The 25,455-nt window shown below is 37.1% G+C and overlaps 1 protein-coding gene and 1 pseudogene across 1 annotated transcript; one reads left to right on the top strand and one right to left on the bottom strand.

Annotated features, from left to right (window-relative positions):
- The first annotated feature begins 17,616 nt into the window (after nt 1–17,616).
- Nucleotides 17,617–20,715, top strand: LOC132630303 (kinesin-like protein KIN-10B; annotated as a pseudogene).
- Nucleotides 20,716–21,476: 761 nt separating this feature from the next.
- Nucleotides 21,477–23,766, bottom strand: LOC132630344 (metallothionein-like protein type 2 B). Its single transcript, XM_060345927.1, has 2 exons — nt 23,601–23,766; nt 21,477–21,908 (listed from the first exon to the last, which is right to left on the bottom strand). Exons 1-2 carry the CDS (start codon nt 23,663–23,665, stop codon nt 21,728–21,730), a joined length of 246 nt encoding a protein of 81 aa, XP_060201910.1. The 5' UTR covers nt 23,666–23,766; the 3' UTR covers nt 21,477–21,727.
- Between the last annotated feature and the right edge of the window lie 1,689 nt (nt 23,767–25,455).

Here is a 25,455-nt window from a genome sequence, read left to right as displayed (position 1 = left end):
CTTAACTCCTTCGTTGCTCCAGGCAAATTCTTTCACTTCTTTGCTTGCAAGTACATGGTCGGAAATTAACTAGCATCTTGATCTCATCCGTCTCCATTATTATAGTCTTGACTTATCATGTCGTTGTTGTTCCTCGGATCGTAAGTATTTCTCTTTTTCCTCGTTCCTTGTTTCCCTTGTTAGCAGCACACTATCTTTCTCATATACGGTACTCTTATTGTCAATTCATTTCTACGTCCTTTCGTCACCTTCACGATATGCCAACACACCTCGAACTTTAGCCCCGAGCTAATAAATCTCCTTTTTTGGAGCTTGAAACGTCATAGCTCCTTTCAAGTCTAGTATGTTCTTCCCCCCTTATTAAGGAGATTCTTATACGCTATTAGTCTTCGAGTACCCTCGTCTTCGATAATTATCAACCGCCCTTCACTATCTTCTTAAGGTCGGGGTTCCGTCATCGTATGGTCTGACTCACAAGTTCATGGGGACGTCGAGATTCACTATGTCCTTTTATGAAGTCGTCGGTTAAACCTTACTCCTTGTCTTTCTTCCCGACTCTGCGCATAACATATTGAAAACTTCTTACCCTAAGTTCTTCTTTCATTTACGCCTATATCGTCATTCTTGTCCATATTGCCATATATTCCCATCCACCATTAGTCCTTTCGCCCATTTAGCTCACTTACTCGTAATTCTTCTTAACTACGCGTTTGTGTTGCAGCTGTGCATCCATGTTTTTCGAGCGTCCTGCTACTTTTGCTCTTAGCACAGAATTCTTACCATTTGCACTCTCTCTGTCCTCGTTCATCGAACCTTTATTTCTATCCTCGTTCATCGAACCTTTATCTATCTTTATGATGCTACGGTCGAGCGGTCTCCTATGCACGTTCCTTGCAGGTTATTCCATTTCCTCTATGATCGAATCTCTAGGTCTTCACGTTAAAGTATCCTTCTTATTCCCATGGTTACTTTACTCCCAAATTCTCTCCTCTTCCTTTGGCCAACCCATTAGTATACCTTTCCTACTTTCATCCTTAACCCTCCTTGGGTTTCTTCCTCCTCGAGCACCTTTCTTCTCTTGTCATTTGTAGTATCGGCTCTGAAGTTCATGAAATATTCCTTTAAACGCACAGATCTGTTATATTCTTAAGTCATCCTTTCAGGAAAGCTCCTCCATGTCCGAGGCAACCACATCAATATGGCTACACATTTATCCCTCTATATACCTTTCAAGGGCCGAAAATCTCCTAGCATCGTCGCGGGGCTTATTCATTCTTCCTCTTACTTCACTTTCTTTGTCGTGGTCACCATTCTCTTAGCCCCACTTATTGAAATCGGTTCTCGAACCCCACACGTTCCTCTCTTGTTTCATATTACCACACTCTATCCCTTTCACATGCCTACCTTCGAATTTTTACCCAAATAGTCTCGTGCCTTGCCTGTAGTTTCTCTCGGGGGCTTCACTCACTCATGTTTCTTACCTTTCACCTTTTTCCGACATTTTGATCTCCTTACCTTCCATCTACTCACTTTCCTTCTTTTCCAAATATCGTTGTATTAGGACTTTCCAATCTTAACCGGTAGTGGAAGCAGCATCAGCTTACCTTGTAACACTTGTACCATATCTTTTGTTTTGTCCCTTGAACTCCGTTACCTTGTTCGATTGACGCCTTCCATACACCGCAACGTTGGTTGCCGGGATACACATACCCATCGATACAATCATAAATAGGATACCATATGCATACCTATATATATATTTACTACCATCTCGCGTACAAAATATTTCCAAATGCTATTCAACCTCATCCTAGTTCCAGAGCTGGGATGCACTTTCTTTCTCTTCACCGGTCTAGTCTGCCTGGTCCTACGCGACCTCCTAAGGTTTCCAACCATTCCGTATACTCTAATTTACCTTAGGCTACTCTAGTTTCTCCTTTTCCTCTTATGTCTAAATCTATAGGACTTTTAGTACACTTCCCAGGGGGGTCACCCATCCTAATATTTCTCTCACCTTAGCACGCTTAACCTTGAAACTTCGATGAAATCCAGTGCATTAATGCCGATATAACCGCATCCACCTCTACGCATGACCTTCATTACATGATCTGGAGCAAGTTGAAGTCTTACAGATTCCGAGACATTCTCGTAACACGTCTTTCTCCTTAACAATTACTATTTTAGCCTTTTCAATCCCCAATATTCACTTTTCACCTGTGTGTATGGCTACCTTTCATCCTGGATTTCCAGATTCCTGATGGTAGGGAACACACCTTCGTCGCCATTACTTATAAATACTCGGTTATCAGCCTGTTTGGATTTCCACTCACCATTCTTATATAATAATCTACAACAGAACTCATTTGTCGACTTTCCCTGAATCCCCCAATAGGCCTTGCTCCTACTAAACCTCGAACGTAACCCATTTTAATCATTCGGACTGCTAATCGTCTTTCTCGCAATTATTCTTCATTCCATGCCAAGTCCATAACTCCTCTAAAACAACGCATCCCACTTATTGTCTATTTACGATATTTCCTTTCCACGCTTCTTCCTGTTAGGTGTACCTAACTAAATGACCAGATTTTGAAAAATGATGGCAGAGTCTCCTTTACAATTCTTACTATCCAAAACCTGCATGCAGCAATTACCAGCAATGCCTCACAGGGCATATATATATACGACATATTCCAGCCACCAGGGCTCCCAATTTCAGGTAAAAGGACAAAAATATCAGAACTTACCTCTGTGACTTCTCATATCATCATTCGCCTTCTCCCGTCGATACTGGGCGTCTGCTGAAATCAAAGGTTAGTATAAGGAATCTCATTTCCTATGACTTGGCTCTATCGCACGATCTAAGATAGAAAGAAGGTCAATGATCCCTAGATGCCCTGCAGCCTCCTATTTATAAGTGTGGCCGGCTTCACACCTATAAATAGGACTCTACCGGACACGACTTTTCAGACAACCCCTAGGACGAACTGCTCTTATACCAATTTGTCACACCCTAATCTTGATAGGGCATGATGGGCACCCAACCCCATACTCAGGGCTAGGCGAACCCCTTTTAGCTCTCGTTATGTTCATAACCTCACTGGACTCTTGAGTTACGAAGTGAAATGCATAATAAAAACATGTCAAAACCATTCTTTTCGTCGTCCTCAAATCAAGTAAAATCTGTAGTCATAAGGAATTTGTAACATAATGCATAATGGTACGACGGCTTGCAAAGCCGCTTACAAGACTAACATGCTATACACCTGATTCTGTCTGCAAAGTCTCTAAAATAAATCAAGATACCATAATCATGAATACTCTGACTCGGCAACACTCCGGAAGGAAATGGAGCTCGCCAATCCAGCTGGTACATCTCCTAGCAATGTCCTCTACTCATCTGTATACACCTGCGTGGCATGAAACGCAGCCCCCGAAGAAAGGGGGTCAGTACGAGCAATGTACTGAGTATGTAAGGCATGAATAGTAACATAGTAAGAGATGTAAAGTATGAGTAATGACAGAATGGACATATAGGGCATACCGTAAGATAAAAGAGTAACCTGTACAATGAATGCCTTTTGGCGGTACCATGCATGCTGAGTGCTGCGGAACGTGCAGCCCGATCCACTTATATACATATATATACATAGTAATACTTCCTTTGAAAAACATTTCTTGTTCATATATATATATATATATATATATAGAAAATAAAACATATCATGTTGCCGAGGCGTCAGCTCCGATCCATTTAGCCACATATATCCCGCGTCCGGGCATCCCGCGTCCGGGATGATATCATGTCATATACAGATACATGTATCGTGTGCATATCCCAGCGTCTAGAGCGCTCTGCTCCTTTTTCCCATCTTTCCCGTATACATATACATATATCATATAGCAGCATGCAGGAGAGCCCAAGGAAAGTCATGTATCTATCGGAGTGACGTAAGGTCGGTAACCTCCGATTATATATTATGGAATAGTCATCGTGGCCTTGTCTCACCTTGAAGGAACAATTATTATAAGGTGTGACTATCAACGAAGGATAACATTAAGAGAACGTAGAATAAGATCACAAATCTCATAAGGTGTCAAATCATATACTTTAGAATCTTTAAAAATAGTCGTCATCCATGAATAAAATTGGGAAATCAAGAAATAGCTCAACATTCATATATCGTCATTGAAATCGTAAACTTGGAACCTTTAAACATGGAATCGTTCTCATAATAATTACCGTAGAAAGAAATTCTCATTTTTGGCATCATTGCCATCATGATAAAAACATGTCCATCCTTGTTGTCATAAGGGCTTTCAAAATCATAAACCTCTAGTTTGGGGAAAATACGGCATTTTGGAAAACAACTATGAATTGTTAGGAAAGGAATTATGCCTTGGAGTCATAAACATCTAACTTTTGAGAACAAGGAAGATATGGAAACATTTATGAAGCCATAACATAGGAATCATGTCTTTGAAAGAAAGGGACGAGCCTTAACATACCTGTTCCACCTCCTATTAGCTATGCTTATTTGTCCAAGCTCGCTAGTCTACATTCAAGAGGATTTACACAATCATTAGACTCATCGTTATACGCTTATCTTAGTCCTTCGAATAAATTCATTTATAATCTGCCGAACTTTCGGCAGCATTTCCCCTGTTTATATGCCTAGCCCAAAATTACAATTCAGCAACCAATCAAAAACAACAATAATACCAACATCAACAACACCATTATTCATACCAATATATTCCATAAACATCCCACACGATGTTTTTCTCTATATACAACAACAATATACACTTCTTTCCATCCCAATCAAGGAGTATAATCTCATCAACACACCAACAATGTTAGATACCATTTTTTATACGCATAAATCAGTCCATCCACACGGCCCCAACATGTTCAAAACAGCCCATAAACACAACAACTACAACACAACACTTTATGACCCTTCCTCCATAACTATTTTCATTTTTAAAGCTTGCTAGACCTTCAAATAAACTCAACACAAGAGATGGGATGAGTAACATACCTTATATTTGAAGAAACTCAGCCACATGAACTCTTTCCAACACCAAGCTTAAGTAGAAGCAATAATAATCACCTTTCACGGACTAGTTTGGCGTAATTTTGTTAAATTCTTGGTTTATCGGACTATAATGTTTGGGGGAGGTGTGGAGAATTTTCTAGGACCTTTGAGAATGTTATTATGCTGAAAAAATGAGGTTGATGGAGTATTTATACCCCTGTTAGGTCGGTTTCACCGACCTCCTCATGTGGGGCCCGCGGAGCCATTTTGGCAGCTTAGGGTCTTGCTCTTAAAATGGCCATAACTTTTGATCCCGACATCGTGTGAGGGCCCACGACATATGGTTGGAAAGATAATTCAATTATCTACAAATTTGATTCTTTGTATTTTTCCAAATTCCAAACTTATAATATCGTTTTGGCCTCTCGAAGTCGGATCATCCGAAAACGTTTCCTTAAATCATCCTTTTAGAGGGCTTATGCCCATTTTTGGCTTATGGGTCCTTCATACGACTTGCTCAACTTTCCATATACTACTCGTATGTCTCTTCATATGTCCTTTATAACACACCGACGTGTGGGTCCCACTTAGCTTGCCCCAACGAGGGCTTCTCATCAAGTGTCATATGAACCTATTCACCCCATAGGGTCTCCAGATGTCATATATATGTTATTATTTCATTCTTATAATATAACCTCCATCCCGACTCTGAGCCTCAAATTTTGTTCAGCGCGTTCGCGCCGTATTGGCCCTAGGCCCTCTGCGCGTTCGCGCAGACCATTTTTCCTGGTCTACCAGCCCGACTTGTAACGTCCATATCTCCTTACCCCGATGTCCGATTGAGAAGCGGTTTGTTGCATTGGAAGATAGACTTCCCGAACTTCACTTTTAACCTTTTGTTTCACTTCAAAACTCTTAATACACTAAAACATATTCTTGCCCAACTTTCCTTCAGAGCCTCGGAAGCCTAATCTCCTTAACTCACTGGTTTTCCAATCCTCCTATAACCTATTACGCGAACTCAAACTCTTATAATCGTAACACGAGTACCTATGATCTTGCATCTTCTCGATACCAATTACGATGTCTGCGATTGAATAGTTAATGCCTCACAAATCTCAAGATACAGAAATTACGGGGTGTAACATACTTCCCCTCTTAGAAAACATTCGTCCTCGAATGTTGCAATATTGCCAACCCACGACACCATCTTTGATTCCTTAGAACTGTTATTCTTCCCTTAGGGTCCGATTACCATTTGTTTAGACTCTAACTTGGCTCAGTTTCTTCTCATCTTCCCTTAACTCCTTCGTTGCTCCAGGCAAATTCTTTCACTTCTTTGCTTGCAAGTACATGGTCGGAAATTAACTAGCATCTTGATCTCATCCGTCTCCATTATTATAGTCTTGACTTATCATGTCGTAGCTGTTCCTCGGCTCGTAAGTATTTCTCTTTTTACTCGTTCCTTGTTTCCCTTGTTAGCAACACACTATCTTTCTCATATACGGTACTCTTATTGTCAATTCATTTCTACGTCCTTTCGTTACCTTCACGATATGCCAACACACCTCGAACTCTGGCCCCGAGCTAATAAATCTCCTTTTTTGGAGCTTGAAACGTCATAGCTCCTTTCAAGTCTAGTATGTTCTTCCCCCCTTATTAAGGAGATCCTTATACGCTATTAGTCTTCGAGTACCCTCGTCTTCGATAATTATCAACCGCCCTTCACTATCTTCTTAAGGTCGGGGTTCCGTCATCGTATGGTCTGACTTGTCTATCTTCTTGCTACTTACACTCTCGTATTTAACTATAATACTTATAAGGGTATCCAATTCCGATGCCTTCTTTTTCGTCTTTCCATACCCCTGTCTTTTATGGCTAACGGTGTCCTGCACTCACAAGTTCATGGGGACGTTGAGATTCACTATGTCCTTTTATGAAGTTGTCGGTTAAACCTTACTCCTTGTCTTTCTTCCCGACTCTGTGCATAACATATTGAAAACTTCTTACCCTAAGTTCTTCTTTCATTTACGCCTATATCGTCATTCTTGTCCATATTGCCATATATTCCCATCCACCATTAGTCCTTTCGCCCATTTAGCTCACTTACTCGTAATTCTTCTTAACTACGCGTTTGTGTTGTAGCTGTGCATCCATGTTTTTCGAGCGTCCTGCTACGTTTGCTCTTAGCACAGAATTCTTACCGTTTGCACTCTCTCTATCCTCGTTCATCAAACCTTTATTTCTATCCTCGTTCATCGAACCTTTATCTATCTTTATGATGCTACAGTCGAGCGGTCTCCTATGCACGTTCCTTGCAGGTTATTCCATTTCCTCTATGATCGAATCTCTAGGTCTTCACGTTAAAGTATCCTTCTTATTCCCATGGTTACTTTACTCATAAATTCTCTCCTCTTTCTTTGGCCAACCCATTAGTATACCTTTCCTACTTTCATCCTTAACCCTCCTTGGGTTTCTTCCTCCTCGAGCACCTTTCTTCTCTTGTCATTTGTAGTATCGGCTCTGAAGTTCATGAAATATTCCTTTAAACGCACAGATCTGTTCTATTCTTAAGTCATCCTTTCAGGAAAGCTCCTCCATGTCCGAGGCAACCACATCAATATGGCTACACATTTATCCCTCTATATACCTTTCTAGGGCCGAAAATCTCCTAGCATCGTCGCAAGGCTTATTCATTCTTCCTCTTACTTCACTTTCTTTGTCGTGGTCACCATTCTCTTAGCCCCACTTATTGAAATTGGTTCTCGAACCCCACACGTTCCTCTCTTGTTTCATATTACCACACTCTATCCCTTTCACATGCCTACCTTCGAATTTTTACCCAAATAGTCTCGTGCCTTGCCTGTAGTTTCTCTCGGGGGCTTCACTCACTCATGTTTCTTACCTTTCACCTTTTTCCGACATTTTGATCTCCTTACCTTCCATCTACTCACTTTCCTTCTTTTCCAAATATCGTTGTATTAGGACTTTCCAATCTTAACCGGTAGTGGAAGCAGCATCAACTTACCTTGTAACACTTGTACCATATCTTTTGTTTTGTCCCTTGAACTCCGTTACCTTGTTCGATTGATGCCTTCCATACACCGCAACGTTGGTTGCCGGGATGCACATACCCATCGATACAGTCATAAATAGGATACCATATGCATACCTATATATATATTTACTACCATCTCGCTTACAAAATATTTCCAAATGCTATTCAACCTCATCCTAGTTCCAGAGCTGGGATGCACTTTCTTTCTCTTCACCGGTCTAGTCTGCCTGGTCCTACGCGATCTCCTAAGGTTTCCAACCATTCCGTAAACTCTAATTTCCCTTAGGCTACTCTAGCTTCTCCTTTGCCTCTTATGTCTAAATCTATAGGACTTTTAGTACACTTCCCAGGGGGGTCACCCATCCTAATATTTCTCTTACCTTAGCACGCTTAACCTTGAAACTTCGATGAAATCCAGTGCATTAATGCCGATATAACCGCATCCACCTCTCCGCATGACCTTCATTACATGATCTGGAGCAAGTTGAAGTCTTACAGATTCCGAGACATTCTCGTAACACGTCTTTCTCCTTAACAATTACTATTTTAGCCTTTTCAATCCCCAATATTCACTTTTCACCTGTGTGTATGGCTACCTTTCATCCTGGATTTCCAGATTCGTGATGGTAGGGAACACACCTTCGTCGCCATTACTTATAAATACTCGGTTATCAGCCTGTTTGGATTTCCACTCACCATTCTTATATAATAATCTACAACAGAACTCATTTGTCGACTTTCCCTGAATCCCCCAAAAGGCCTTGCTCCTACTAAACCTCGAACGTAACCCATTTTAATCCTTCGGACTGCTAATCGTCTTTCTCGCAATTTTTCTTCATGCCATGCCAAGTCCATAACTCCTCTAAAACAACGCATCCCACTTATTGTCTATTTACGATATTTCCTTTCCACGCTTCTTCCTGTTAGGTGTACCTAACTAAATGACCAGATTTTGAAAAATGATGGCAGAGTCTCCTTTACAATTCTTACTATCCAAAACCTGCATGCAGCAATTACCAGCAATGCCTCACAGGGCATATATATATACGACATATTCCAGCCACCAGGGCTCCCAATTTCAGGTAAAAGGACAAAAATATCAGAACTTACCTCTGTGACTTCTCGTACCATCACTCACCTTCTCCCGTCGATACTGAGCGTCTGCTGAAATCAAAGGTTAGTATAAGGAATCTCATTTCCTATGACTTGGCTCTATCGCACGATCTAAGACAGAAAGAAGGTCAATGATCCCTAGATGCCCTGCAGCCTCCTATTTATAAGTGTGGCCGGCTTCACACCTATAAATAGGACTCTACCGGACACGACTTTGCAGACAACCCCTAGGACGAACTGCTCTGATACCAATTTATCACACCCTAATCTTGATAGGGCATGATGGGCACCCGACCCCATACTCAGGGCTGGGCGAACCCCTTTTAGCTCTCGTTATGTTCATAACCTCACTGGACTCTTGAGTTACGAAATGAAATGCATAATAAAAACTTGTCAAAACCATTCTTTTCGTCGTCCTCAAATCAAGTAAAATCTGTAGTCATAAGGAATTTGTAACATAATGCATAATGGTACGTGGACCTTTGAGAATGTTATTATGATGAAAAAAAGAGGTTGATGGGGTATTTATACCCCTGTTAGGTCGGTTTCACCGACCTCCTCATGTGGGGCCCGCGGAGCCATTTTGCCCCATTTTGGCAGCTTAGGGTCTTGCTCTTAAAATGGCCATAACGTTTGATCCCGACATCGTGTGAGGGCCCACTACATATGGTTGGAAAGATAATTCAATTATCTACAACTTTGATTCTTTGTGTTTTTCCAAATTCCAAACTTATAATATCGTTTTGGCCTCTCGAAGTCGGATCATCCGAAAACGTTTCCTTAAATCATCCTTTTAGAGGGCTTATGCCCATTTTTGGCTTATGGGTCCTTCTTACGACTTGCTCAACTTTCCATATACTACTCGTATGTCTCTTCATATGTCCTTTCTAACACTCCGATGTGCGGGTCCCACTTAGCTTGCCGCAACGAGGGCTTCTCATCAAGTGCCATATGAACCTATTCACCCCATAGGGTCTCCAGATGTCATATATATGTTATTATTACATTCTTATAATATAACCTCCATCCCGACTCTGAGCCTCAAATTTTGTTCAGCGCGTTCGTGCCATATTGGCCCTAGGCCCTCTGCGCGTTCGCGCAGACCATTTTTCCTGGTCTACCAGCCCGACTTGTAACGTCCATATCTCCTTACCCCGATGTCCGATTGAGGAGCGGTTTGTTGCGTTGGAAGATAGACTTTCTGAACTTCACTTTTAAACTTTTGTTTCACTTCAAAACTCTTAATACACTAAAACATATTCTTGCCCAACTTTCCTTCAGAGCCTCGGAAGCCTAATCTCCTTAACTCATTGGTTTTTCAATCCTCCTATAACCTATTACGCGAACTCAAACTCTTATAATCGTAACACGAGTACCTATGATCTTGCATCTTCTCGATACCAATTCCGATGTCTGCGATTGAATAGTTAATGCCTCACAAATCTCAACATACAGAAATTACGGGGTGTAACACTACGAGTATTGTTCCAATAGATGATGTTCAAGTGACGGAAAAGCTAGTCTATGAAGAAGTGCCCATTGCCATATTAGACAGGCAAGTACGGAGACTTTGAAATAAGGAAGTGGCCTCAGTTAAAGTCTTATGGCGAAATAACAACCGAGAAGAAATAATTTGGGAAGCAGAATAGAGTATGAAATCCAAATACCCGCACTTATTTCAGCCCCCAGAACAGATCCACGATGAAACATCGAGATTGTGAGGTATGTTTGTTTTCTTTTTATGCATATGGGCCGTGTGTCGCCAACTTATGTTGCTATTGTATTGTGGCCCTGTGAGGCAATGTTATTATGGGCTGTTGTGACAGGCTGGTAGTGCCATATTACAGGGGAAACTCTGGCGAAATTTTTGTAGAATTCCCGAGTGCTTAACATTCGAGGACGAATGTTCCAAAAGGAGGGAAGAATGTTACACCCCGGAAATTTTTTCCGTTAATGCACAGTGAATAGACTAACGAAGGGCACAAAGTATATGATATTGCAATAAGTGAGAAATGACATTTGATGACCCTAATTGAGATTTTCAAAGACGTTTGGAGTAAGAGGAGAAAGTTTGCTAAGAGAGGGCAACGCATACGATGTGTATCGGAAAGGATTTACGAGTAACAAGTTAATGATGATTTAATAGTGTCTTGGAGAAAAATTATAACGTCCCTTAGATCTTTAATGAGGTATTAAACAAGTATCAAGAAGGTTCCATAAGGATTGGAGATCAAATGAAGTGACGAGAACAAGATTAGAGAAAAGATTGGTTACACGGCCGATTATACAGTTCATATAATGGTCCGTAGAATCGTCACAGTGAAGGTCCCTACTGATGGGATTATACGGTCACTTATACGGACCATATAATGTGCCGTATAATGGTCATAGAAGCGAAATGTTGAAGGGGCGATTTCACGGTCACTTATACGGACCGTATAAGTGTCCGTATATTTTCCCGACGGATCAGATTTTTAAGTTATTAAAAAGGGGACCAAGTTCATTATTTCATTTCATTTTCACCCAACACTTCAAGAACTCTCTAGAACCCTTTCCACTCTTCATCCATAAGAACTCAAGAGAAATTTATGATCAACTTCATCAAACCAAGAGAATCAAGTGTAAGAAACTCATTAGAGATCATCTAAATCAAGAAATTTCATTGGAGGTGAACTAGGGTTTTTTGCTCAAGTGAAGTATTTCCACCCAAGGCTTATTCCTACACCATATAAGGTAAGTTTTATGGTATTTCCATGTTGTTTAAGGTAATGAGAGGTTGAAAGACTTAGATTATGGAAGGAGATAGAAAAATGGGTCATAAAGATAGGAATAATGAGATTTTGAGTAGTAGTTTGGAGTGAATCATGAATATTGATATGTTGATTGTAAGTGTGCTATAAGTGACATTTAGAATATGGGATAAGCATTATATGTAAGAAAACGCAATAGTGAACTATGACCATGATTATGGAGGAATTGAAGTGAAATTGTGAAATTGTGAAATGTGGATAATGTAGATGAATGATGATTGTTGCTTATAATATTGTGAATGTTGTTATGGATGTTTGGGAGTTGATATGGAATATGGGGAAGGTTGTATAAACAAAGGAAATGCTGCCCAATTTTCTCTAGCATTAGTAAGCATGTTCATATAATCGATTAGCTAATGTTGATGCGAATTCTCTTGAAGGTAAAGACGTGAGCATTGAAGGAGAACGATCAAGCGGTAGAATAGCTAAAGGAAAATGTATGTGAGGCTAGTCCCTTCTTTCTAAGGCATGAATCTTATGACATGATCTTCCCTCCTTCTCCATGAATTTCCTACATTCCGGAAAACTAAGAGCCTATGTTCATGAATAGCCATATGAGTTAAAAATAAGAGATATTATGAACATGATGATGATGAGCTTAAGTCCAAAGATTCTAGAGTTCACGAATATGATGTTTCTACAAAGCTAATGATGTTAACTACGATCCATTGATGTTGTTTATTGTATACACTCACATTATATGCTAATTCCTTCAAGGTGAGGCAGAATGCTTATGAATGCTCCATAATAGAATCGGGGGTTCACGACCGTATGTCACCCCGATAAAGTATAGCTGTCTTTGAGTTCTATGCATGCATTATGACGAGTACATGATGATGAGATTACACCGAGCCTATATGGACGGGCAGACACCGCTAAGGCGGGCAACATATACACCATGTCTAGATGGCATGGGCAGCCACCACTAATGGGCGGCATGAGATGGTACCCCGGACGAGGGAGGCCTGGACGCGGGCTAATGATTATCATATATGCATACATGATATGATGATGATTATGGAGTAAGCCAGCATGCATTATTTCTTTTATAATTGATAGTCAGTTACAGGTTGCTCCTCATTTGATGCTTCCTTATTTCATTGATGTATTGTTATTGTTGATTCCTTACATACTCAGTACAATATTCGTACGGACGTCCGTTTTTCTTTGGATGTTGTGTTCATGCCCACAGGTAGGCAGGAAGGCGATCCAGACTCGTAGGAGCTACTAGCAGACTTTGAGAGCACCCCATTATTCCGGAGGAGCCATTGATTTATTCTTTTGTGTATATATATGTTTTGGGCATGACGGGGTTCTGTCCCGTCCATATGTCTAGTACTCTATTAGAGGCTCGTAGGTACGTATGTGTGGGTAGTATGGTCTCACGATGTCTTTATTGTATGTACATTATTTTGATAGCCGAAGGGCTTATGTATAAAAAGGTAATTATGTTTCGAAGTGAAAAATAATTTTTCCTATGACTTGAGTATAAGATTAATGAATGAGCGCTCGATGAGTACGATGGGTAATGGTATGAGCGGTGCTCGGTGGTTAGTCCCGGGTACCCGTCATGGCCCCTAGTCGGGTCGTGACAATCGGTTTCAATTCATTGGTCTAATTTTTATTTTTAATCCGTTAATAAAGAATATCTCTTTCCTTTTTTTGGTAAGTCTTTAATTCTAATTTTCCATACGACATGTTTAAGACCAAAAGCATTTTGGTACATTCCACCTATCTTTAATTTAAGACCACAATCTTCAAAAATCTTTTTTACTTTTTAAAACTACGTGCCAAGTCAAAACTAGATAAACAAATTGAAAGAGAATAATATTTATGAAATATTTAAGATAGTATTGACACAAAGCTAATGTTTCCGTTTCAAGATTTTTCATGTACTTTTTTCTCCAGAATTTCCTAGACACCATAATTTGTGACCCAAAAACTACACACTCATGTTCTTTATATTTCCACTAGTGAATTTATCGCGCTTCGCGCGGTCATAGAAAATCAAAATATGATAGATAACTATTATTAAATTTTCTAATTGAAAAATCAATCTTAACTCGTTGATTGATTTTATCTTTTTTTTTTCTTTTCCATTCTCTAATTGTAATACTATCTATTATTCTAATTATTTTTCAGGATTAATACCAAATGGGAAAAGAAAACTGGCCTCAACATTACAATATCGAACACTTGACTCTCCTTACCCTCCCATCTATGTCACATGACATTGGTTTAGTAAAAACTGACAATTTAAACATTCTCATCTTAATTATTTTATAAAGATTTCTGGTAGTATGAAATGATTAATAATAACTTTGAAACCCAAGACCGCCCATTTCACAATTTGAACTACTTACTAATCTCAAAGGTCCCTTTCATCTATCAATCACAATTCACACACACGGAGTGTCACAAAAGCAGAAAAACAAAAAAAGTTTTCAATTTTGCATTGTGATCCACAAGCTAACTTATTCTTCCTTCCTGTTTCTTCAGAGTAAGTACATAATTCTTTGACGCTTTGGTGTTTCTTAGTCCATTTTCAGTTTTAATTTTGCAGATAAATATTACTCCCACTTTCTCAATTTATGTGATACAGTTTGAATTTCAAAAGTCAAACAGGAAGATCTTTGACCGCGATTTATTATGCCTTTAAATATATTTTAAATTGATAAAAAAAATTTATAGTACCTTTTATGTGCTAGTTTCTAAATATGTAAATTATTTTTCAAAAAACTTAAAAATGGTATATCTGAGTTCACTGTGACCTCTCGAAATTCGAACTGTATCGCATAAATCGAGACAAAGAGAGTATCTAGAAAACTTAACTGAATGATCTTAGTCATACTTCTACTAAATTTTATTATTTCTTACCGGAAAAGAATTGGGATTATGGTCTGATTAGAGAGCGATTTATTTTATGTAAAGGATTTAAGTTGTAATTAGTTATTTACCTAATTTTCGGGTCACTGATCCAATCTATGAATTGTTAATCAACCCATTCGTACACTCTATGCGATCGAATATTTCTTACACACATGAGTTTTATACAAGGTATCGAACTTATGAATCTATTTTCTTTTTTATTTTGTGGTTAGTCTTTGAATCTAGAAAGAATACAGAAATGGGCTAAGAATTCACTTCGAATGAAGATATTCAGAATATTGTTTCCTGATATCTCCATTGGTCAAATTCGAAATCAAGTGTCTCCTTTCGATGAATGATCGAAAAAACCACTTTAAGTAATGAATATTATTCAGATTTTGAGACAAAAAAACTCCTTTGCTATCAAACACTTAGTACAAACATTTGGCTCTAATTATTTTTGAATTACGATGTTAGTGAATAGAACTTAAACCTTAATGTAAATGGAATGCTAAGCTAGGTATTTGGTACAATATTGATTAAAGGGAACATTTTGATATTACCGGAGCTCAATTCTTTGTAGTATTAGGGAGTTTTTGGTATTAAATAGTTAAAAATCCTCAATTTCTGATGTCATTAAACTGATAGTTTTACTCTGGGCTGTTGTCTATTGAAAAATTAAGTACTTTGTTGAACAAGACTAGTTTTAAATGCTAATGTTATATACTATAATATTGTTGTTAAATAAACAAGTTCTGTTGTACCTGGGATTAATATGCAAATGAATGGTCTTAAAACATGTCAAACTGAAAAATTTTCAACTCCCGGAAGAGTACAACAGTTAGATTCCGCTTTGGTCACAAAAGTTAGAGTTATTGTTAGAGTTCGCCCCTTTCTTCCTCGAGAAATTAACTCGATAGATGGAAAAGCAATCTCTTGTGTCTCTGTTCTCAACTCAGAATGTGAGCCTTCTGAGGATGTCACAGTTCATCTCAAAGATTATGAAACTAGGTAACCATTTTCTCGATTGTTTGCATGCTCTAAGATCAAATATGTTTTATTACTTGGACTAGTATAGTAGCACGACCTTATCTTGGGGACCGTTTTGTTTTTTACTGTAGTAGTAATGAATGCTACAAGTTGGATGCTTTTTTTTTTGGCTCAAGACGACAACAATATAAGCCAAATATTTGGCAAAGAAGTCAGTCCTTTGATCCTTGGGTGCATCTTATGTTAAGGGAGACTCTTATAGGGTAAATGATTGTGTCCTTGACCATACTAGGTGGATAATCTACCCATTTGATCCGGGTGATACCTCGTGTGATTTAGGGACACTATCTTGGAAGAGTCCTTGCTTGAAAATTGAATTTTCATGGTGCTTCATGCCAAATAGAACCAATGTAGTATTACATGCTTCATATTTTACATCCATTGGTTTTATTACTTTACCCTTATATCATGAACCTTGGAGGGATCAACTTCTTGATACCTCATGCGTGCAAATGTTAATCATGATTGTCATTGATATGTGGTTGTACCATAAATTTGTTCATCCTTGGCATGAACATGTGATTATGGTTTTGTGTGCTAACCCTCAATCCTTGAGGAGTATGTTTTCGTGTGTCTTCCCTAGTAGTATAAGTAGGAGGATCTACCTCATTTACAAGAGCTTGAATTATGATGATATGAGATACGCTTTCAGTGATAGATTGCTTAGTTAGGATTAGCTTAATTTTAGTGTTAGAATGATGGTGGATTCCGTTGTTGGTTGTAGAACCTTTTATTTCCAATGAATTCATGAAGATTGTTCATTTGTGGATCTCAAGTGAACTTCTTGCCTTGATTCATATTGCTTTGGTTCTTTTGGGTGTTTGAATTCAAATTAGAAGGATTTAGGTTTAATATACCTAAATTTTTCTATAGGATTTTTTCGATTCGGGTCCAGTGGCAGAGTTAGGAATCTGGCTAAGGGTGTTCAAGCTTATAAAAGAAATAATTTTTTCGATGAGTGGGTGCACCAAATTTTTTAAATAAATTAGATAATATTTAGCTTCGCCATTTCCTTCGTAATTTTTCCTCAAAACATTATCCAAGCACTAAAATTTGAAATGTATTTTTGAGTTTTCATTGAAAGTTTTAATTGAGTAAAGAAAATCACTCAAGGGAGTGCAGTAAAGAAAATCATCGGGCACCACTAAAACACAAAAGGTTGAAAGGTAACAAAAGAGAGAAAAAAAAAAGAACTAGAGATAAGTGAAACAGACAACCATCTCTGATGTGGTCCGACAGGTTATAAAGATATCAGTGAGACCTTTCTAATTTAATATTTTAATGAAGAAAACATTAAGATATAATACTTCAAACAATAGAAAGTAAAGAGAGATTGGGCCTATTGTTTGGCAACATAAAATGCAGTGCTTGTCCAAGGGGTTTTAGAAAACAAATTACACAAATGCTTCAGCGCCGGTTTGAACCCGGGGCGTGAGACTATCAATGAACACCCTTAACCACTGAGCTGCCGCACACAGTTGTTACAAGGGTGTTCATTATATCTATATAACAACCAGTTACAAAGTTATATCCATACACCCGCTATAATTTTCCGGCGAAGGGTGTTCATCTGACCACCTTACTATAGGGTAGCTCCGCCCCTGTTCGGGTCAAGTATCTATCCCTCTCTTTCTCATCCTTTTTCTTCGTATCCTTTAATTTTTCGCGTTTGAATTGATTTGGCTTCATCCCCAAATCGATTCGTTATCACATATCCAATTTTATTGCCTCAGCACAAAAAGGAGATACTCCAAAGGTCAAAGTTGACATGGAGGCAAAGCTTCGCGCATGGCTAGAATCTAAAGGCAAGACAAAAAGTACTCAAAGAACTGGGACAACTGATTCTCCATTTATTAGCAAAACTCCAAATTCTGTATGCTCTACCAGAAAGCTTGGTTTGTTTGAGAGCTCTTAAAAGCAAAAGTCTACCATTAAACATGGCGCTTCAAGCATAAAAAAGAGGTAAGAGATGATTCAATAATCTTGTTGCATGTACCTGCCTTTGATTTTGATGATTGCTTAATTTTGTTGTAACAGGGATCCAGATGGAGCTTGTAGAAATCTTTTTGATAATGGACATCGGTCAAACTTAGTAGTGGAGGTAAAAAAAAAAAATGAGAACTATAATTTCTGCCTAGCTCGTTTTGATTTTATGATGCAGCACTTCGTGTTAAATTGAATAAAATCCATGACATACTTGATTCATGGGAGGTCTTTTCTTAAACTTCTTAACTACTGTGTATGTGATTCCATTTCTTTGAATGAAGTTGAAATGGTAATCATGAAACTTAACTATCTCAATCCTCAGATTCTAGGATTGCTGCACTTTGAGTTGATGTAATGTATGATAGCTTAATAAGCTCTCAAAGGAAACAGTTCCTATGTTTTGGTCATCTTTGTCACAAAGAGTATCACTCAGTTGGTATGTGAACAGCTAAAATTTTAATGTAATCTTTTTGAAAGAACAGAACAATTGGTCACGTTTTTCATTATATCTGAATTGGAGTTAATTGATAAATCTTTTTAAGTTGTGTTTCTGCATTCATGTGCCAATGCAGGCTCGGGGCCTTGCTGATACTGGTGGACAAAGAGAAGAAAAGAAGTTTGAGGTTTTTTCTGAAAGGGTTGTCCCTGATTCTAATACACCGGTGCATATTAGAATAACCATATCTCAGTTTTTAGAGTCTGCTTCATGTATTCTTCATCCAATTCTATATAGCTGACTCATATTAAGCTACAAGCATGTGACAGTTTTTCGAATTATATATGTGCCAAAGCTAGTTCTAGTGTTGTCCTCCATATATTCTTCCCTCCGAAAGGTAGTAGTATAGCTGTCCTGCAGCAATTCATATTAAGCTGCAACCACGAGACAATTTTTCAATAATGTAGTGCCAAAGCTAGTTCCATATTTGCTATCAATGTTCTCATACAGAGTGGTTGAATAGCTACTTTGCATAGCTCTAGTAGCAAACTTTTACCAGTTAATGCCTAAAACGTTTGACCTCTTCGAACATGGTTTATTTTCATGATATTAGCTTCTCTTTGAGTTTCTTACTTTTCAATATAATCAAATTCTCATTTTTCTTAAACTAGCTCCTTTTTTTTTTTTTTAATTTGCTTCTGTCACGGATGGCACACAATCTTAGGCGACCCATTTCACAAAGATTTTAATAAGTCAAACCCACTGAACTCCCGGTGCGCTTCCCCCCTCTTTCAAGTAGTTTAAGGGTCATTATAGAATTAGTTTCCTCCTCCACTATAAAAAAAATAATCATGAAAAAGGCACTCATCTTCTCATACACTAAGAGGCATTCGTGCTGCTATTAAATCATCTACTTGAAGCATCCCTACCCCCATTACCCATTTAGACTAATGTCTCTATTGGAGTTTATTTGTCTAATTGACCCTATTTACATATAGCTGTGAAATTTGTATTTGGTGAACTTTTCCAATATGATATGATATATCTTGTTTACAGGCAGTTAAATAAAATTTGAAGACTTTTGTCTGTTTGGTCTTGTGTAGATGAAAAACCCAATGCAGAGGAGAAAGTGAGTATTGTTGATTGTTTAAGCTCCTTTAAAGCGTGTGAGATTACCCCTAGGAAAGTCAATTCCCCCATCAACTCCAACATAAACAATGAGAATATTTCCTCAAGAGATCAAATACACATTGTCAGCAATCAACACACTCCCATGTCACCTTTTGCTTTAATCAGTTTGATGAGAATATACCAGTGTTAGGAAATCCTCTTAATAAGTTCAATGCACGAAGTTCTAACTTGAAGGTGAGCACAGACTCTTTTTTTCCAATATCTTCTAATTGTTTAGCATTTCTGGTTATAATTAATATCTGTAGAGAACTCTCTAGTCCAGGAGTACATTGAGTTATTGAACATAGCCATGAAGCATGGTTCTCCGTCTTCATTTCCCCTTTTATTTTTTCTGTTTATTCATTCTGTATGGAGACTTATCTTTATTTTGTGCTACACTGTGTTAGGGAGAACTCGTGGGAATAAAGGTACGATATTGATCTCTTCACACGATTCTTACATTGTCATCACTATACAAGCAATGAGTTTTGATTGCATTTTCACACGATTCTAACATTGTCATCGCTTCTACTAGCTGTGAGTTTTGACTGCATCTTTCATTATCATCCAGGGAATTGGACAAAAGATGGCTGAATACATTATTGAACTAAGGGAAACAAGCCCAATGAAATCAGTAAGAAACTCTTTTTTAAGGTTTGTGATGTTACAGATTCTTGGTTTGTGGCTGTGTAAAATTAAGCCTGCTTACCTGGTTTGTGCAGCTAAGATGACTTGGAGAAGATTGGACTGTCATCAAAGCAGGTAATGATGCTATGCAATGAATTATCTGCACTTCCGTTTTACTTTTTTGTTATTTTGTGTGTAGTATATGTAGTATTCTTATAGAGTAATTGTGAATTATGGAGTGTGAACGAAGTGTTTTGCCTATACCTCTCTAGGTACATAACTTATTCAGGGGGGCTGCAGGAGGAGTACTGGGATGAAAAACTTCTTTGCAACACCATGTTTTAGGAGCATGTAAAGATTGTGTTTCTGGTTATGTTTCTGGCTGAAACTATAGTTATATTGCATTATTTATGAGTACTTGGATTTGAGAGCTAAGGAAGAAAGAGAAGGGGAGATATTTATCAGTCAATGTTGTACCATTTCCCCTCAAATGACTTTTATCAGTCAATGTCTTACCATTTCCAGCCATAGATATTTCAGAATCTCAGCATTTTCTCAGCTATCACTTGTTTTATTGAGTTGCAGCTATTCCCCAAATTTCTCCGACTTACATGTTTTAAGAGAAAAGAAAACTGTAAACCGCAGGTATGATTTTTGTCGGATAGTTTTTCCCTCCCACAAAATTAAGCCTAAATCAAAGACGATATCTTTGTGGCTCAATGTACTCTAAAAAGCCTCATATATGTATCAGACAACAAATAATGTAATCAATAAAAAAGAAATCTGAAAACTGCTGGCATGATCTTTGCTACACGATCTTCCTCCCACGAAATTTCCCAAACTAATGAATCAATACTTGTAAGTCAGTGGAAACTTTAGAAAACTTCTATCGTACTGATTTTTTATTTTTAAACTAAGATGAACTTACAAGAGGCAACATAGCTAAATCCATTGTTAATTATAGCAGTGGTCCAACATGGTAAGCGGAAGAGAAGCCCAGTGCCAAAAGCAAAATGGAAAAATGGACACTTTCTCAAATATAATTAAAACACAATATAAAGGATCCAAAACCTTCACGTTAAAACCAATACTCCATCTAATCTATCTAGAAGAGAAACCATCTCTTCGATCTTGAAACTAAACGTCCCCAACTAATGAATTGTCATGATCACTAATTCCTTTGTGCTTGGTAATTAGTTGATATGTCAAAACTAAAAGATCTACTTGCACCCAACAAACCAAACAAAAAAACGTGTAATTGGTATTCCAGAGAGTTACCATGAACAGACAGAAGCAAGAATAATAATAAGAAAGGATGGTCACAATGAAAGGAAGTACTTGAATTAGTTGAAACCACAACACACTTCCAAACACTTAAATGTTAAAATTACCAGAAGCAGAGATTACACAGACCGCATTACCACTACTTACAAACATTACTAGGAGTATTTATTATTACAGGGAAAAAAACACGCAGCCTTCCCCTGTTTCAACACACACATAACTATAACTAGACAATTTAAGATTAGTTATTTAACCATGATCTCTGCTCTGTTAAATTTTAGTTTGTTCATTTAGAACAAGTGCAAGGATTACACTTGCAGTCAGCTCCACATTTGCAGCCATTCTCAGCGACAGGGGATTCTCCCATCTCCATGGCGCCGAAGCTTGTCTTCTCAGGTCCCACCCCAAGCACCAAAGACTCAGTCACGGTGCTCTCTGTGTAGCTCATGTCGGGGTACATCTTGCATCTGCAAAGCCAAAATTCACAACACAAACAAAAAATTAGAAACTTGTCAAAACCCACAAAAAAATCCAAATGCGAAAACTTCCTAATAGCCCCGTGATTTTCCATCAGATCACAATCTTGCAAGAAAATTCCCCAACAAACCTAGACCATTATATAAACTGTTACTGTCCATATTGGCTCCATTTAAACTCTATCTCAGTCAATAACCAGAAAGAAAATGAAACTTGATCAACAAGAAATAGACATGAATCGAGTTAATTATTAGTATATGTTACATTTGAAAAAGTAAAATCAACATGAACAAACAAATAGATTTGCAAAAATGCTGGTTGCCTAATTCTAATCATTTGAGTCTTTTTTCGTGAATTTCGGTTCAAATTAAAATTAACATGGCTGAGTTAATATTTTATTAGCTACACATGGGCCACTACTCCCAAGTGCGTAATACAAATATAAAATTACAGGATCCATTTTCTTCTACACTCAAAAACTGTGACTTTATTTAATAAAATATTTAAATTTTCATGTTAATCCCCATTTAATCAATTAAAAGAAAAAAAGAACCGACATACCAAAATAATCAATGATTAAACTAAGGCAACATTCTTCCAAATCTATTTTTGAGTTCATCTACAGTTCTGTTCATGTATATTCTCATTAATCAAGTTTCTATTTTACACAAAGTTCCAGCCTCTTATTAATTATCAACCTCTTACAAATTGTGTTGCTCAGACTCTCCAAAAATGTAGCCGCACCCATGTCGGATCCTTCAAAAATTGGATCCGACACGCACCCGTGTCCATTTCCGAAGAGTCCGAGTAACATAGCTTACAAATCCCTCTATCTATCGGGTGAGCACAAAACCCAAGAAAAAACATAGAATTCCCATAAACTCATAATCCGGATTTGCAGAATCCTCTTTTTTTTTAAGGAAAAAAAATATTCTCAAAAAACAAGAAACTTTTTTACCCCTCAAAAGTCTGCATAAATTTTTTTTCTAGAAAATTACCCAAAAACTTGTTCATAAACACATAATCTCTCATCAAAATTCAATCTTTGCAAGAAAATTCGCCAGAAAAATTTATCAACCTTTCAAGGACTTACATGCATGGATCCTCCAGAACAGGAAGGAAAAAAGAAAAACATAAATTTGTTCCATACAACAAAATGTTGTTTAACAACAACCAAAAAAAAAAAAAAAAGGAGGAAGAAGAAGAAGAAGAAGAAGAAGAAGAAGATAAGATAACCATAAGTCACACTATCAATTGATGAGAGGAAAAACCCAGAACAAAAAAAAAAATTCTAAATTCTAAACCCATCCCCACAAGACACTCAATTCAAAATTTTGCAAGAAATCCAACATACAAACTTGCTAACAATTTCGGGTCATCTATATAAATCATTCTAAGCCCAATTCAAGCCAAAAACATCTAAAAGAACCGTTACAACCACACACAAAAAGAACAAGAAAAAAAAAATTAACCCCAAAAGTCTAATCAAAATTTAATCTTGTAAGAAAATCCCCTAGACCCCAAAAATCAAATCTTTCACAAAAAAGACAACAATCATGCATCATTCAAAAAAATGAACAGAAATTTTTTCCATGACAGATTGATTTGTAAAAGAAAATACATAAAATAACCACAGATGCCAGAAGGAAAAAAACAACAAAAAAAAAAAAAAAAAAACTTACCCTCCACAGCTACTGCCGCATTTGCAGCCAGATCCACAACCACAGTTTCCACCACAGCAAGACATGTTTGTTTTTTTGGATAAGATTGATTAAAGAAAACAAGTATTGAAATTCAAGAAAACTGTGTGTGTGTTTAATTGATGATGTTGTACGAGTGTTATGAAAGAACCATGAGCGTCTATTTATAGCGCAACGAAGGTAAAGGGAAAGATGGGATGACCGTACACGTGTCATGATCGTAGAAGAATATGTTATCCTTGTAAGTCGGTCCATTTATGATCTTAATTTCATCCACGTATCTATCGTTTTCGGTTCTCAAAATCTGTTCCCTATTATTGGGTGGAGTTATACACCGCATCAAAATATATATAATTAAATTATGACTAATTAATGTATATATTCATTTCATCAAATTACTTAATTATGATAAATTATTTCCTCCGTTTCAAATAGATTGACATTTTTAACTTTTCGAGAGTCAAACGAATTGTTCTTTGACCGTAATTTTATCATACATCTTTTAAATTTTTTCATACGTCTTTTAAATATTTTAAATTATTAATTATGATGACTTATAGTACTTTTTACGTAGTTTTCAAATATGTAAATTTTATTTCGAAAAAATAAAATATTCTATGTTAAATCACATGATCAAAATTAAAAAATTTAACTCTAAAAAAATGAAAAATGCTAATCTTATCGAAACAGAGGGAGCACATTGATTTATTTTATACACTCAGTGTGGATATGTGTTTACCTATTGCTCTTATCATCTTAACTAATCTTAATCAGGGAACGCTCGTATTTTCTAGAAAAGTAAGTACATCCTCTAAGGGGTCATATGTGTAAATATATATCTGCATATTTACACTAAATTAACTCAATATATTAATTAAATAATTTAATACACTCAAAATATGTATTAATTAATACTTTCTTTATCCAATTTATGTGATACAGTTTGAATTTCGAGAATCAAGCAAGCATTGTTTTGACCGCTATCTATTTGTGTTTTTTTAAATTCTCAATTATTATAATTTATATTATATAATTTTTAAATATGTAAATTATTTTTCAAAAAATTTAGAAATTGTGTATCCGAATTCACTGTCCATTCAAGAATTATGTGTATTTGTTTAATTGATGTTGTACGAGTACTAGGAGGAACCTTGAGTGTCCATTTTATTACTACTATATATAAGGGAGAATCCCCATCTTTTATAGTCCTCACATGATTTTTTTTGATCTATTTTATCCTCAAATGAAGCTTTAATTACCTTAAAAGTTATCATCTATTTTGATAAACTTGAATAATTATATGGGCTTTTTAATACTACAAAGATTGATGTTGTGTAAAAGGTGATAGTGACACTATAAAAAAAATTTATTTATTCAACCAAATTTAAATATTTTTTTATCTATTTTATCCCTAATTGAAGCTTAATTTTGGTAATACCTATAGGGGCTTTTCAATGGAGTCCGGAACCAAAATGCCCCCAAAAAGATCACTTTGAACCAAAATACCCCAATAAAAAAAAAGTTACCAAAGTACCTTTAGCGCAGTATTTTACTGCGTTATAGAAAAAAAAATTGGTACTTCTATAACGCAGTATTTTACTGCGTTATAGAAGTACCAAAAAAAAAAATATTCTATAACGCAGTAAAATACTGCGTTATATAAACAGTACAAAAAAAAATTGGCCAACTTTATTTTTTGCAACACTTAGTGTTATTTTTCATACTTTGACCAATAATTAGTCGTGTGTCCGAAATGTCAATATTTTATATAGAACCTGATATTTTTTTCTGCGTACAATAATGTAGGCTCAATACGTCAAGGATACGTAAACGTTCG

The sequence above is a fragment of the Lycium barbarum genome, chromosome 3, assembly GCF_019175385.1.
Source record: "Lycium barbarum isolate Lr01 chromosome 3, ASM1917538v2, whole genome shotgun sequence".
In the NCBI taxonomy this organism is placed as follows: Eukaryota; Viridiplantae; Streptophyta; class Magnoliopsida; order Solanales; family Solanaceae; genus Lycium; species Lycium barbarum.
This window is presented reverse-complemented; position numbering and strand designations above follow the sequence as displayed.